Source organism: Selaginella moellendorffii, unplaced genomic scaffold, assembly GCF_000143415.4.
Source record: "Selaginella moellendorffii unplaced genomic scaffold, v1.0 SELMOscaffold_97, whole genome shotgun sequence".
Taxonomy (NCBI): Eukaryota; Viridiplantae; Streptophyta; class Lycopodiopsida; order Selaginellales; family Selaginellaceae; genus Selaginella; species Selaginella moellendorffii.
In genome coordinates this window covers 154,429-168,864 of record NW_003314358.1, presented here as the reverse complement: position 1 = coordinate 168,864, position 14,436 = coordinate 154,429, and the positions used below count along the sequence as shown (strand labels likewise).

Here is a 14,436-nt window from a genome sequence, read left to right as displayed (position 1 = left end):
GGCCTTTCCTAGCCAAACTGGCTCCACTTGGGTCCAACCCCCACATTCTCCCTCCTATACTTTTGGAACCCCCTACAGTATCGAACTCCATCTTAGACTCCATCTCAGACTTCATCTCGGACTCCATCTCGGGTCCATCTCGAACTCCATCTCAGACTCCATCTTGAACTCCATCTCAGGTCCATCTCGGACTCCATCTCGAACTCCATCTCGTGTCCATCTCGGACTCCATCTCGGGTCCATCTTGGACTCCATCTCGGGTCCATCTCAAACTCCTCCACATGTCATATGTTGGTCCTTTTATATCCCTTTTCTAGAGACTCACTTATTTCTCACTTCGTGCTTGTTCCTCGAGCCCTTCATTGGGAATTCCACTCCTGCTCTCGACCTTTCAAGTCAGAACTTTTAATCCAAATGTATTATGCTTGTTTGGCTCTCACTTTGGCCACTACCATATAACACCCTTTTGGCTCCACTTTGGGGCTTAGGGATTTGTGTCTCACAACCATATGACAGTATCTTTAGTCACTATATTAAAGGATTTCTTCTCTTGCATTCCACAATCTGGGACTTTGGGACGACATTTCAAAACCTTATGGCCCTATACAAGCCTCGTGGGTACTCTCCCAACCTTTCGCTTTTTGGTACTCTAGTCATAAAGCTAGAGTGAAGTTCTATTGAGCCACACCAAGTATTCAAGTAGGTAGTGTTGCCCACATTTGAATTAGGAGCATCAGCAATTCGATCTCCTAGAGGAGTTAAAGCCGGCTTTTGAACATTTCACCAAGCTACCCCGCTTGTTTGTTTATATTCACACTCGGTTTTGGTTTTGGTTTTGGTTTTGGTCTCGGTCTTGGTCTTGGACTCAACCTCAGATCCAGTCTCAATCTCCATCTTGGACTCAACCTCGGACTCCATCTCAGATTCATCTTGGACTCAACCTTGGACTCTATCTCAAGTCCATCTTAAACTCCATCTTAAGTCCATCTTGGGTCCATCTTCAACTCCATTTCGGGTCTATCTCATATCATAGTCCATCTCAGACTCCTTTTTAGATTCTTTCTTGAACTCCTTCTCAAAGTCCATCTTGGACTCCTTCTTAAACTCCTTCTTGGGCTCCTTTTTAGACTCTTTCTCGAACTCCTTCTCAAAGTCCATCTCAAACTCCTTAGAGTCCATCTCGAACACCTTCTCAGACTCCTTTTCAAACTTATTCCTAACACTTCCATGTGTTATGATATTTACCATGTGTCAGTCTTTCTTCTGTCCCTTTTTAAAGACTCATTCACTGATTGTTTCATGCTCATTCTTCAAACACTTTGTTTGGAGTTCCATTTCCGCTCTTGACTTTCCAAGTTGGAGTTTTTAGTCCAAACATATTATGATTGTTGGACTTCCACTTTAACCATTATTATATGGCACCTTTTCAGCTCCACTTTGGGGCTCAAGGATTTATGTCTCACAACTCCACCACCCATAGACGAAGTTTGATATTCTCATCGAACGATAAACCATTTTATAAAGTAACACTATCATGTATTACCATTTTCATCCTTAACACCAAGCTAATATTTGTCAAAGGTTTAACATCGAAGGCTCACCATGCATTGCCCATCCTCTAAAGAGTATAGTCTCTCCAACTTAGAGATATTTGATCACATGTAGTGATCTTCCCTTATGTTTCTTTAGTTCTCCTTAAACTTGTTAAAGACATCTTCTTTATCTCAATCTTACTATTCATTCCCAAGTAGTCTCAACTTCTATCAACATAACTATCATATTTTGGAACTTTAATTTTGATTTCTCAAGTCAATTTCTTAAATGTCTTCGACACCTTACACTGCACATATTATGCAAACTCCACTTCCCCATCCTAATTTAAGGGCACCATCATCTTCTCTTTTATTTCGTGCCACCCTTGGTATTAAGTTCCACTTATTCATAATTTATATTAGGGCTATTTATGGCTTTATCATTTAGCTATCTTGCAGTTTCCATCCTTGGAGCTTTTACCTTTGCGAAATTAAAGCATTTAAGAATTCATTCTTTGAAATATATCTTGTTTCCCACAATCTGTTAACATCCAACATATGAGTGTTCATCGCTTAGTTTTGCTATTTGGATTCTTTCCAATGATTCTTTCCATAGCCCATTCTTGGCCACTAGTTTTTTGTTCCTATCCTTTAATTGTTGCATCAAGCAATATAAAATCACTACCTCCATCCTCAAGATATCCTTTCGATTTTATAGCAAATGCTTACTTTTGCCAAGTTTATAAGGTGTTCACCCTTAGTAAGTCTCCTTAACATTTTCTGTTGTGGACTCTATCAATAGCCCAACCTTGCAACCATCTATACGTCTTTAGAGACTATTTTCTTAGATTCTCAATATCATTATAATATTGCAGTTCATTTCTCTTATGTGTTTTTCCCACTTGGTCACCTTGAATAAGTCACACCATTACCAATAATTCAAATCAATACTTTATATTAAGAACTTCATTCTTTACCCTTATAAAGACCTCATCCTTATTTAGCCATAATATCACCTAGCGATCTCACTTTGACACCTTAACAAATTTGCTAATAAGTGTTAGGTCTTAAGTTGTTGACTATGATCCCGGGGGTATCCCCCACACTTGGCAGTGTAGCCTTTTTGACCAAGGGTTCATAGCAATTAAGACTGGGTGTCCCCATCTCATTCACCACATGTTTGGTGCCATTTGCACCAAAGTGTTTAAATTAAATATGTCAAGCTTTCACATTAAGTAATTTAACTATGCATCATGACTCTATTGGAAATGTACCCAAGTTAGCCTTTTTACTAAGAGTCTATAACTACCAAAAAATGAGTGTTTTCATATTTCAAACCATCACCACGTCCTAGTGAGTTGGGACTCGAACCCAAGCACTAAAGAGTAACCTTCACATATGCATTTACGAGTGGCATCCTTAAGGATGTCTGGCATGACTCCCCACGTTAGTGCACCAAATTATACTCAATATATGTTATGGATTACAGCTTAGGAACTTAATTCTTTCGAACTTACAAGTGTTCTCACTTCACAAGTCTATAATCATGCATGAACTCTTCCATGTTTGGCCTTATGGGCCATCCCTTTTGAAATTAACACATTCAATTAGGGTTTTTGTTCTTTCAACTTGCCAATCTCATTTAGCAAGTGACCTAATCAATATAACATGGCTTTATGCATAAACATGTAAACATCAACTTTCATTCAAAGCCATCTCTTTGAACACTTAAGAGGTAATTCTCCAACCTTAATAGCCTCGCCTCATGGCAAGCTTCAAGACTGCAATTCTACTATGCCATTCTAATTTTGCATATTTCTATGAACCATTCATATTTAGATACTAACCTACCTAAAAAATTCTTCAGGAATATTAAAGGGATTCTATCCTTTAACTTGCTAAGACCTCTTATTTCGCAAACTTTCTAATTACCATATAGTCTAACATGGACAGTTTTATACTTTAGACTTTTTATGGTATTATAATTGTTAATAGCAACACTTTTAAGTACTCATTTAATTCTCCACTCCCAACTTATATAGCCACCCTTAACTATGCCTTTTGATTCCTATGATTTAATTTTTTTTTTTTATTACTTGCTTTAGGCTTTATATGTTCATTTTAGTTATTCTCCTCCTGACTAGAAGGGTAGTTTTGCACTTTTTACCATGTCTTAGCAAGTATTCTTAGGATTAAACCTAATCTCATTTATTTATTTAAATATAATATAAATATTGTTTAACAAAAATCAAACATCTGTTAATAAGAAACTGTTTTTAAACACTAATATAAAATGAGAATTAATTTATCCAGATAGTGTCTATCAATGATTAGTTTTACTTTATTTTTCTGTATTTTCATTATTTTCTCTCAAATCGCTTATGCACCTAATGTATTTCATTATGAAGATTATGGAACATCCAATGCTCTTCCAATAGGGTTTTTAAATATTATGATAAGCCTAACAGCATTTATAGGTCAATGGCTACCATCACATGGAACTACATCAGAACATTCTGTTTTCCATTCATTTTTTTCAACTGGTATTTCAAATGGTGAACCAGTTATAATTGATATGGTATTCGTCATTTTTTCTGCTAGTGTTAATTGTCCAATAAATGATCATGGAATTCGTGTAGTTAATAATGATGCTGTTAGTCATTTATTAATGACTGTTGCTGGGGAAATATATCATACTGCTGATAACTTAAGAGCATCACATCTTATAACTGTTATTGCTCAAGATGATCTTGGTGTTTTCTCAGTACTTTATACAATACGTAACTATGCACGTATGATAACATCTTCTTCTAACATTCATTTAATTTCATTTCCTTTTAAATTTTGTAACTTATTTAAAAGTACACTACTTAGTGGGTATAAGGGGATGCATATATCCACTCGTCATTCAGGTGAGTTTTTAATACATCTATATAAAGCATATGTGTTTATAATACAAGAGGATTGTAATACTGTTTTATATTATAAAACTATAGTTTTATGGGTTACTGGAACTAATGGATTAAGTTTTGATTATAAATTAAGATTACAAGAAGATGGAAATTTAGTTCTTTATTCTGCATTTGATTCTAAAGCTTTATTCTCAACAGGAACATATTGTAGAAACTTTAAATGTGTTGAACCATCAATACTTGCTCTCCAAATAGATTGTAACCTTGTTCTTTCCAAAGATGGAAAACCACCTATAAGTGTATGGTCAACTAAAACAACATGCTATTATTAAGTTTGTAAAATATGTTAATAATTTAATTATGTTTCTTTTTTTGGTAAAGGAACAATTATGTTTTCAAAGTTAGATAGATTTTGAAGGGTTTATATAAAATAATTTGCTGCACATTGTATGCAGCAATGCTTGGTTTTCTTAATAGTAGTATTATTCTTATTTATTAATCCAATTATGTTCATAATTTATAAACACAAGATTAATCTTATTGAATATCAACCATTAGATGATAGAATAAACTAAAATGTGCTTAGAAATGTTTATAAATTATAAACATGTTTATAATTAATCTAAAATGTAAAATATCCTAAAATTTCCAAAGATATTCTAAATATATTCATTACCACACAACCAAACCAAAAATAATCCACCCTTTTTCACATGTTGTCTCTCAACAGTGGGGAGAACACTTATATACTATGAAATCCAACTCAAAACATCTTTTTTATGTGAACTCCCTACCCTAGAAAATCAGGAAGAAAGTTTTCTCACACCCCTAGAATTAGTCCTTCACAATTTCTTTTACTCTAGCCAAACTTCTGCTAGCTGGAGGAAAAACACCTTTAACTTCCACATGGTAACTACATATCATACAATGCAAATTCACAATCACAGCCACAATATCAAAGCAATGGCAATGATATTGACAACAAAGAAGATGCCAAAGGCAGTTGCAACTATCCAACTTGCATCTTCGCTCATGTTTCACAAAGAGCACTAAAAGACTAAGATAATTACACAACTAAAGTGGGGTTCGAACCTCTGCGACGGAATTTAGGTCTTCCTGTTTTGCCCGGAATGCGAGAGGCGCGGGCTAGCGCAGTAGGGATGAGGTAAGCGATCGATCCATCGGGAGTATGCCATCGCCAGGGCGCCGAGCAAGATGATGAAGGATGAGGACACCGAGAGCAGCACTAGCACCAATAGCAATAGCAACAGCGCCTCTTCTCTGGACAGGCCAATCGATCGCCCGGCGGTGATTAGGAGCGGGAAAAGCTGCACTGGATGCTTGTATCACTCGAGCTATCGCAAGGAGAATGGCCGGAATCCACTGTGTGTGGGGTTGTCGCGCTCCGAGAAGCAAGGTGAGTGAGAGCTTATTTCCAGCGACTTATCTCCTCCTTGTTTTGTTCTTCCAGCTTACAAGGGAAATAATCCTCACTTAGAAGCGCTCAACGATGAGAAGAGACTCTTTGAGTTTAAGTACGCGTGTCTTGGATACTCCGTGTACAAGCAAAGCACTCCTGCTGGAGCTGGCCAGGATAGACGGGTTGAATTGCCTGCTTGCCTGGGAATTGAGGTGAGTTTTGTTTGGCTTTGTTCTTCTTTCTCTTCCTCACGAGTTTTCGTGCCATAGATGCAACTCTTGGATCCCAGAAAAGCTCCACAGCATGCTCATCAAACAGTTCCTGGACAAATGCCGGGCCAACTTTCGGACCAAGCCGATGCTCACGAAGGTCAGGAAAGGAGAAACGTTTCGTGCTGAGAGACTGATTCTTGCGTTTTTCTTCCGTTGTTGTCACAGGTCCTCGTGTAGCAGTACCACAGACTCCTCCTCCTCCTCCTCCCAGCCACCGTCCTCAAATTGCTGGACCAACTCGGAGCGATGAATTTGCGACGAGGTTAGCACTGGATATTTGCTCTTCTCGTTTCGATCGGCAAAACTTCTCTTTTTCCTCGCAGGTTTTTCCGAACCGCGGGATTGATAGCAACAGCCGTTGGACACAACTTGTCAAGAGTGGCCGGATCCATCAAGACGGGCCTGGACGACATCTTCTATCCGGATCGTCGCCGGCCAAAGTGATCCCAAAGTGATCCAGCGACGAACCTCGCCATTGCTCGCTCGATAGCAGTACAAATCGAAAGAGATAAGTGAAATCAAAAAGCCTTTCGTTTTCACAGGCCCACTCTCTTGCTCGTTCCAGGAAGTAATAGAACACCATAGTTGCGAGCCTCCCAAAAGGTGGCGCATATGCCCATTCTGGGCATATGTCCCACATATTCTATGCCCGCCGTACCGGTACGGTATGGCTGTCCAAGTAGCTCAATCCCCATAACTGAGAAAATCCAAAATGCCTAGGTAGCGCTCGCGCTACAGTCGCGTATCTCTCTCCATCGAACAAAAGGGCTCCATTCTCACTCTCTCCCTGGAGGGCTGGAGGAGCGATCTATCTACAAAGGTAGTGTTCTTCGATTTCCATTCCTTCTTTTTCTCTTAAATACTTTCTCTTGGTTCCTGATGAGCACTCTCTTTTTGTCTCCAAATCCAGAGCTCGGGGTCATGGAATTCGCGAAGATCACACTCGGCTGGAACTATGTGAGTTTGTAGACAGGACGAATCGAGGAGTAGCTAGGGTATCAGTTTTCCAGAGAGTGGAAGGTGAAAGAATCCATCCTTGGAGATGAAGAGGGCAGGCTCGGATGGGTGTAGCCAGGAGGAATTGGAATCGGTGGAGGTGGTCTCCATGGATTTGGAGCCCGGTTCCAGCGACCAACTTGGCCACGATCACCACCACCACCACCATCAAGTCTATCACCACCACCAAGCTTCTCACTCCCACGTCTTTCATGGCGGAGGAAACCCGCAAGGAGAGAATGCGGGAGACGTTCTTCCTCTCGTGAGAAGCCCCGAGAAGCGGAAGATCTCTAGTGCTAGCAGCAGCTCTGGACAGGATCGAGGGACTTGCAGCCGGTGTAGCGCGCAGCTCTACCAGGACGAGGACGAACAGGTAGAAGAAGAGGCTGTGGAAGAACAGGATAGAGGACGGAGAGTCCACAAGCGCGAGCGCGTGGAGCTCGGCCGGAGCTTCCAGCAGGCGGTGAGCGCTCACAGCTGGGATCTGGCCGAGAGTTACATCCAGCGCGCCGACACGCAGCGGCTCAACGATGGGCTTTGCATCGCGCTCGACTCGGTGTGGTTTCTAAGCACGCAGGAGGAGCTCTCGGGGGCTACTCGGCTGATCGAGAAGATCATCCGGGCCGGCGCGAATGACTACACTCGGGCAACTTTGAGAACGTCGTTCCTGGCGTCGTGCGTCTCGGCGTGTAGGAGCCGGACGATGAGCTTGGCCGACACGGTCACAGTTATGGCACAAAGGTAAGCTGTCGTGCTCTTCTCCAGCGTGGTGTTCTTCTTCTCGATTGTTTTCGATAGTTTCCTCTTCCCGAGAGCTTCTCGTTCTTCTTCTCGATAGTTTTTCGATAGTTTCTTTTCCCGAGAGCTTCTCCAAGGTCTCGATAGTTTTTGATAGTTTCCTTTCTTCTCCAAGGTGGTGTTCTTCTTCTCGACAGTTTCTTAGCATTTAGCCTGTGATTTAACGTTCGTTTCGTGCGTAGATTGCGAGACAGGCTCCAGGAGTGTAATGGTGACGAAGAACTCAAGGCCGAGGCGGCGGCCAAGGTGCAGAGATTCACCGAGTGGGCGCTGCGATGCATCGGCTCGCACTCGCGGGGCAAAGCCACGCAGGGTGCCGAGTACAACAAGATCATCCAGAACTCGATGCACGAGTCGCGGCTCCAGCTCATGGCGTTCAAGCACTTCCTGGGCCTCGCGGGTGGCAACCTGAGCGGCAAGGACTACACCGAGGCGTTCGACGCGGCGTGCTTCCCACTGACGCTCTTCTCGAGCGCCATCGATCCGGGCTGGGCCACTGGCATCGCCGCCAGCGCCATGCAAGGACTGCTGGGGCTGCTGCTCGAGGGTGGCGCCGATAACGTCAACCAGTGCTTCCTCGAGGCTGCCCGGTTTGGGAGCACGGAGCTCGTGCGAATCCTCCTCCAGGTAAACCATTCTCTCTCTAGCTCTCTCTGATCGATCATCTTGTTCTTTAGCTCTTCTCTCTCCTCTTCGTGATCGATAGTCATCCTAGCTCTTCTCTCTCTATGTGATTCATCTTGTTCTCTAGCTCTTCTTCTTCTTCTCTCTCTCTCTGATTGATCGATCATCTTGTTCTTTAGCTCTTCTCTCTCCTCTGATCGATCGTCAAGCTCCTCTCTCTCTCTCTCTCTCTGTGATTCATCTTGTTCTCTAGCTCTTCTTCTCTCTCTCTCATCGATCGATCATCTTGTTCTTTAGCTCTTCTCTCTCTTCTCTTCGTATTCGATCGATCGTCTTGTTCTTAGCTCTCCTCTCTTTTCTTCGTGATTCGATCATCTGTGTGTGTGTGTTGTTTAGCTCTTGTTTGTGGAGATCAAGTGACAAACAATGGTTTTCTTCCTTGTTCTTCCACAGATAGCCCAGCGAAATAGCGTGGAGCTGGACGTGGACTTGGCCCTGGGATTCGCCTCCCACTACTGCAAGCTCGGCACCATGGAGTGCCTCGTCCACGAAGGCAGCGCCACCTCCTTCCTCGGCCCCTTGATGCGAGCCGCGGAGCGAGGATCCCTCGAGGTGGTAGAATGGTTCGTCACCCGCGGCTGCAAAGACATGGAGCTCTGCCTCGCTCTCACGGCCGCCGCCTCCAGCAGCCGGATCGACGCCGCGGCATACCTCCTCGACCACGTCCCAGCCCACGTCCTCGACACTCTGAGCGGGGAGATCCTCAAGGCCGCCGGAGAACGCAGCGCGGGATCGCTCAAGGGCATCGCGTTTCTCCTCCACGCCGATTTCCTGGGCAATCCCGACGAGACGTACCGCGTGGCCGACGCCATCGCCACCGCCGCCGAGGAGGAGGGGGTGACGCTCGAGCTGCGGGATTTCCTGGCTGAGGAGTGGTCGCTTGCAGCATTTGCCGCGGGGCGGCAAATTGGGGCCCGGCACCACGTCAACTTTATGCGCGCGCTCAAGCGTGGGTCGTCGCCGCTCAGCCTCCAGGACTTGCCGCTCCAGCTCCAGGCGACGGTGGCGTATTTGCCGCTCTACAAGGAGTGTGTGTCGTGCGCCGGAGTGTTGCTGTCGCAGAGACTGCGGGGGCAGCTTGTGGAGGCTGTGAGTCGGCTCAAGGTGGCGGTGAGTGGTGGCGGTGGCGGTGGCGGTCTGGAAGGGGAGGAGGAGGTGGCGAAGTGGAGCAAAAGAGCACTGATTAGAGCGCTTGAGAGGAGGCTGCCACCGGCATTCGTACGGAGATGATTCGGAGCTTGAGCTTGACATGTATTACTTATTCTTTTTACATGAGAATGCAGATTACCTCGTAGAAAATAGCGAATCCATATGGCACTACTTATTTTCTTAGCATTTTCATTCATTTAACCTGTAGTTTGGGAATTAAACTTATGATATTTATCCCAAGATCCAGAGGGAAGCTTACCTGGGAAGCCTGACCCATGCCTCGGTCTTCACAATATCAGGGAAATCTCACACGTCATGGTGTTTCAAGCGCAAGCCATTCTCTCAAACAAAAGCTTGGTGCCCAGACAGCACATATACCGCTACTGCGACATTCCAGGATACCACATCTTTGTCCGGCATCTCGTCAAAATTTCAGTATGCTGACATCAAAGAGTTCTACGAGATTCTATATCACTGCATATGCCGAACGAGGGCATGTATGCGAAGCAAAGTGCTTGTTTGACACTGTAGAAGTTCTAAAGGAACTGCATGATCGGAGCGTACGGGCAAAATGGACACTTGGACGATGCTTGGCATTGTTTAGATGCTGTTTACAGCCAAACATCATGAGTAGGACCATTCTTATTGTATCGTTTGCCCAGAATCTACTGTGTCCATTCAGCTCTTTAAAGTCTTGAATCTCAAGAGTTTCATGGGCCTTTTGATGGCTTGCTGCCACCTTGGGCTGGTAATGCCTGCTAGAGACGCTTTGGCTCCAATGGTTTCTGACTATGATCTAAGTCCCAAGTGAGATCACTATGCTGCTTGATAGGTGTTTTTGTGGGCTCTTGGATGATGCCGAGGAGATCATAAGTATAATGCTATTTGTTTCCAACTGGGAATGCTTCGTGAGTGCCTGCAAGATCCACACTGTTGAAGTTGAAAGGAGGGTTAGTGTTGCTCGCAATTCCATCGTGCTAAATATTATTCTGTTTAAACGGGATTAAATCGAAACTTCGTACCGTGAAGCCATTCCAGTCGCTTGGACACTCGAGTGGTCAAAATGGTGAAAGTGAACTGAAGAGCGTGTCTCCTGATAGAGCACATAAGCACACCCACGAGTTTGACGAAAATTTCATTGCCTTTGGCTACAGGCAGGTGAATACAAGAGGGCGCTCGTCCTGTAAGTGGATATACACACTTGGATGATGCTGAGGAGATCATAAGTATAATGCTATTTGTTTCCAACTGGGATGCTTCGTGAGTGCCTGTAAGATCCACTCTGTTGAAGTTGAAAGGAGTGTTAGTGTTCCATCGTGATAAATATTATTCTGTTTTTATTATTTATTTATAATGGATCCTATATATCATGTGGATATTGAAATCTGTGCCACCAACTTAATTCACTACACTTAAAAGTAACAATGTGATTCCTAAAGTTAATAATTGCCACATTCTTATAAAGCCAATCTTCCCTAAGAACTAAAAACTTTCCAAAACTTATATAAATTTTCAATTCCATACCCTTCTTTCAGCTGATCATTTGCATTTGGCCTCATTACACTTGTGATTGTGAGCTGTAGGGAGCTTAAGTTTTTTTACTAGATCAAGTGATATGCCTAACCATTATCTATGATTTTGTAGTCATCAATTCTCCTTACATCATAAAGGGTATTACATATATGCTGATTGATCCTTCCTAACCTTCTTGACCAAGATAAATTAGTGAGACAGTATACAATATTATTCATGTCAAAGATTATTTTACTTTTATTTCCATTGCAATCCAATTTAGGTAGTGTTGTTGCATCTAGGGTGAATTTAATACTATATCATGACTTAAAATGAGTGATAACTTAGTCAGAGTCTCTTTAAATTCATAACCCTGTATTGTGAATAATTCACAAATCCCAAAAAAACTTCAATCGTTTTTACAAATCCAAAATCTTTAAACTAACTCTTCATAAGGCTGATAAACTTTTTTATATTGATCCTTTTTAAACTCCTTGAGAATATTTTGTCAAAGAATGCAAGCTGATAATTTTTAACAAAAGGAATTTGATAAACAACCAAACAAATGGGATTTTGCTAAAAAAACTACCCCATTTGAGGTTAAAGGTTTTAAAAGCCTTAAAGGTTCTCATAAGGAATTAAAAACATTTATAAACTCAAATCTATCTTAAATCAAATAAATCTTGCTGATATCTCAAACGATCCATCAAAACTTCCTTTTTGAAAAGTTTCTTCTTTGTTCATGGGCTCTCTCTCGACACTTCAATCCCACTTCCAGCACAGGGAAGTTCTAATCATCTATCTCGCCCGCAAGATCGCACTCCTCGGAGTCACTGTGACCACGAAACTTTGCAGCAATCCTGGAAGAGCCGAGGACAATCCTGTGAATAATGGGCACGAGATTCGCCTCGAGTCCATCTCTATCGACTTGCGAGTTCCCAATGGCTTCCATGAGAAGAACTTCGACGCGCAGGCCGCCTTTTCTCAGGCCATCTTCCGAATGGAGGATCCACTCGCGGAGCTCTTGTCCCGGATCGATCGAGACGGCCCCAGAGTCGCGTGTGTCGTCTCGACTTTTACCATCTCAGTGCTCCACACGCTGCAAAGAACGCAGGATTGGGCTTTTGGCCGGGAAATGCTGCTTGGGCTGCCATCGAATTCCACGTTCCAAAGCTCCTGGAGATGGGAGAGGTTCCTGTCAAAGGTAAAGCTTCGACCGATCTAGAAGTGTGTGCTAAGAAAACATGGAAGTTCTCAAGCTTGTGATTGCCAGAGGGAGTTGACAAGCTGATTTCTTACATCCCTGGAATGCAGCTAAGATCGCAAGACATTCCACTTTTCATGCATGACAGAGACTTCCAGAAAGTCGGGGAGTCACGAGATGTAACGACTACGCAATCGCCCAATCTTTTCTCCTGGACGATCATGTTCCTGAATGGGGATCTCGCTCGGGCAATTGATTTCTTCGCGGGGATGCTGCTAAAAAACGCTGTCGCGGCAACGATCATGATCGTCACCTATGGCCAAGAGGGCGACGTGGATTCCGCTAAGATGGTTTTCGATCGCGCCTTGCCTAAGAATCTCGTTTGCTGTATGTGATGCTCACAGCATATGCCCAGAACGGGCATTTGCATAAACCAAAGCTTCTCTTTGATATTAAATACAATATTATGCCAAAAAGGGTAACTTGATAGATGCCAGATGATAGTTACAGTCTTTAAATCATCTCACACGCATGAGTGACTATTTTCGGCAGAGGCAAGCATTTCAAGAGCTTTGCCAAGTAAGTTGTCTAACTTTCATTTTATTGTCTTCAGTTCTGGACTTTCATTTCATGCAAGCATATTTACAAACTCTCAAGATGGTGCCAGAGTTAATATTGTGTATATCTCAAAGGATCAATATAAAGGGTTTAAATTGCAAAAAGAGTTAATTTTTTATATTTTGGATTAAAAAGAAAGATTGACGTCTTTTTTGGAACCTCTCACAAAGCAGCTACCTTTTGTGGAACTTCTATATAAGAGTTCCAAGAATTAGGGTTTGATAGGATTCTCATGGCTCATAGCAAAGAATTAGTTGTAGAACTCCCAAGGGTAATGAAAGTGGAGAAGATTTTATTGTCTTCCAACACCAACAATTTAGAGTGTGAAGTATTTGGGAAAGAGGACCAAGATGGAGAGTGGAAGTTTTTGGGTAAAACAGGTCGAGAAGCAAGATTCAAGCTCACCAAGCTGAGATTCATCCTTGTCAAACCTCTCTCTGGATTTGAGGTGTCTACAATTGTGAGTTTCTATGGCAAAGACAATGCCCAAATGCCCGTGGAGGAGTTTGAGTTGAAATACATCAATCCTCGAAAGGTGGACTATCAAAAACCTTTTAAAGTTGGCCAACTTTCCAAAGACACTCTTGTCACGAAAGCAATTATTCGATCCAACCTCCGGTATTACAAGTTCCAGTTGTGGGGCAACATAGAGTATCCCTGCCAGTGGTGGTTTCCACTGGGATACTTTGACCAGGACAAGCCCAACCCTAAAACGCGAGAGTTGACCATCAGATACTTTGATGTAAAGATCGAGGGGACGTTAACGCTAGTGCCTCAATGCAAACTGATAGTTTTTGACAGGACTTCCACTCATCACTCAGAGTGCGAGGAATTTGATCTACACAATCTTCAACAAACGAAGCAACCAAGCAAATTGAATTTTGCTAAAAGACTACCTAAATTGAGCTTAAAGGTTTTAAAAACCTTAAAGGTTTTTAAAGGGAATTATATAAACTCAAATCTATCTTAAATCAAATAAAATCTTTATAGCTCTAGTAATAAATTCAATTGTTGATTCAGAGTAGTCAGTTTTCGTTCAAGCCACAACGTAGAATTCTCACCACTAAACATTACCCCAATACTGGACTATATGGTTCCTATTGCAAATCAGAAATAATGAAAGGCAAGACGTAAAAGAAACAACAATGCCCAATTCAGCCCATAAGTGCTGGTAACTCAAACGATCCCTCAAAACTTCCTCTTTGAAAAGTTTCTTTTTTGTTTCTTGGTCTAATCATCATCCATGGGCTCTCTCTCGAAACTTCACGTTGTTCTTATCCCACTTCTAGCACAGGGACATGTCGTTCCAATCATCTATCTCGCCCGCAAGCTTGCGCTC

At 42.7% G+C, this 14,436-nt stretch overlaps 3 protein-coding genes across 5 annotated transcripts; all 3 read left to right on the top strand.

Moving 5' to 3' along the window:
• Window positions 1-5,546: 5,546 nt before the first annotated feature.
• On the top strand, window positions 5,547-6,681 carry LOC9651107. Its single transcript, XM_024663208.1, has 5 exons — window positions 5,547-5,861; window positions 5,916-6,076; window positions 6,134-6,233; window positions 6,302-6,398; window positions 6,460-6,681. The coding sequence occupies exons 1-5, from the start codon at window positions 5,660-5,662 to the stop codon at window positions 6,578-6,580; spliced, it is 681 nt and encodes a 226-aa protein (XP_024518976.1). The 5' UTR covers window positions 5,547-5,659; the 3' UTR covers window positions 6,581-6,681.
• A 6-nt stretch (window positions 6,682-6,687) lies between these two features.
• Window positions 6,688-9,901, top strand: LOC9650726 (ankyrin repeat protein SKIP35). Of its 3 annotated transcripts, none has more exons than XM_024663205.1 (5): window positions 6,688-6,796; window positions 6,857-6,956; window positions 7,047-7,873; window positions 8,113-8,557; window positions 9,008-9,901. In XM_024663205.1, exons 3-5 carry the CDS (start codon window positions 7,179-7,181, stop codon window positions 9,842-9,844), a joined length of 1,977 nt encoding a protein of 658 aa, XP_024518973.1. In that variant the 5' UTR covers window positions 6,688-6,796; window positions 6,857-6,956; window positions 7,047-7,178; the 3' UTR covers window positions 9,845-9,901. The 3 variants fall into 3 exon arrangements, with proteins under 3 accessions (XP_024518973.1, XP_002989433.2, XP_024518974.1); XM_002989387.2 differs by having other exon boundaries at window positions 6,689-6,801; XM_024663206.1 differs by having other exon boundaries at window positions 6,712-6,801; window positions 6,861-6,956.
• A 177-nt stretch (window positions 9,902-10,078) lies between these two features.
• LOC112342029 lies at window positions 10,079-12,958 on the top strand. Its single transcript, XM_024663174.1, has 4 exons — window positions 10,079-10,198; window positions 10,793-10,946; window positions 12,249-12,479; window positions 12,549-12,958. The coding sequence occupies exons 1-4, from the start codon at window positions 10,079-10,081 to the stop codon at window positions 12,872-12,874; spliced, it is 831 nt and encodes a 276-aa protein (XP_024518942.1). The 3' UTR covers window positions 12,875-12,958.
• The last annotated feature ends 1,478 nt before the right edge of the window (window positions 12,959-14,436 follow it).

Excerpts from the sequence above, each read along its gene's own strand:
- LOC9651107 (XM_024663208.1), top strand. The coding sequence starts at position 5,660 with ATGATGAAGGATGAGGACACCGAGAGCAGCACTAGCACCAATAGCAAT. Across the intron at positions 6,234-6,301 it reads CCAAGCCGATGCTCACGAAG|GTCCTCGTGTAGCAGTACCA; the intron begins GTCAGGAAAGGA and ends TTGTTGTCACAG. Across the intron at positions 6,399-6,459 it reads AGCGATGAATTTGCGACGAG|GTTTTTCCGAACCGCGGGAT; the intron begins GTTAGCACTGGA and ends TTTTCCTCGCAG.
- LOC9650726 (XM_024663205.1), top strand. The coding sequence starts at position 7,179 with ATGAAGAGGGCAGGCTCGGATGGGTGTAGCCAGGAGGAATTGGAATCG. Across the intron at positions 7,874-8,112 it reads GTCACAGTTATGGCACAAAG|ATTGCGAGACAGGCTCCAGG; the intron begins GTAAGCTGTCGT and ends TTTCGTGCGTAG. Across the intron at positions 8,558-9,007 it reads TCGTGCGAATCCTCCTCCAG|ATAGCCCAGCGAAATAGCGT; the intron begins GTAAACCATTCT and ends GTTCTTCCACAG.
- LOC112342029 (XM_024663174.1), top strand. The coding sequence starts at position 10,079 with ATGGTGTTTCAAGCGCAAGCCATTCTCTCAAACAAAAGCTTGGTGCCC. Across the intron at positions 10,947-12,248 it reads TACAAGAGGGCGCTCGTCCT|GCCGCCTTTTCTCAGGCCAT; the intron begins GTAAGTGGATAT and ends TTCGACGCGCAG. Across the intron at positions 12,480-12,548 it reads GGGAGAGGTTCCTGTCAAAG|AGGGAGTTGACAAGCTGATT; the intron begins GTAAAGCTTCGA and ends TGTGATTGCCAG.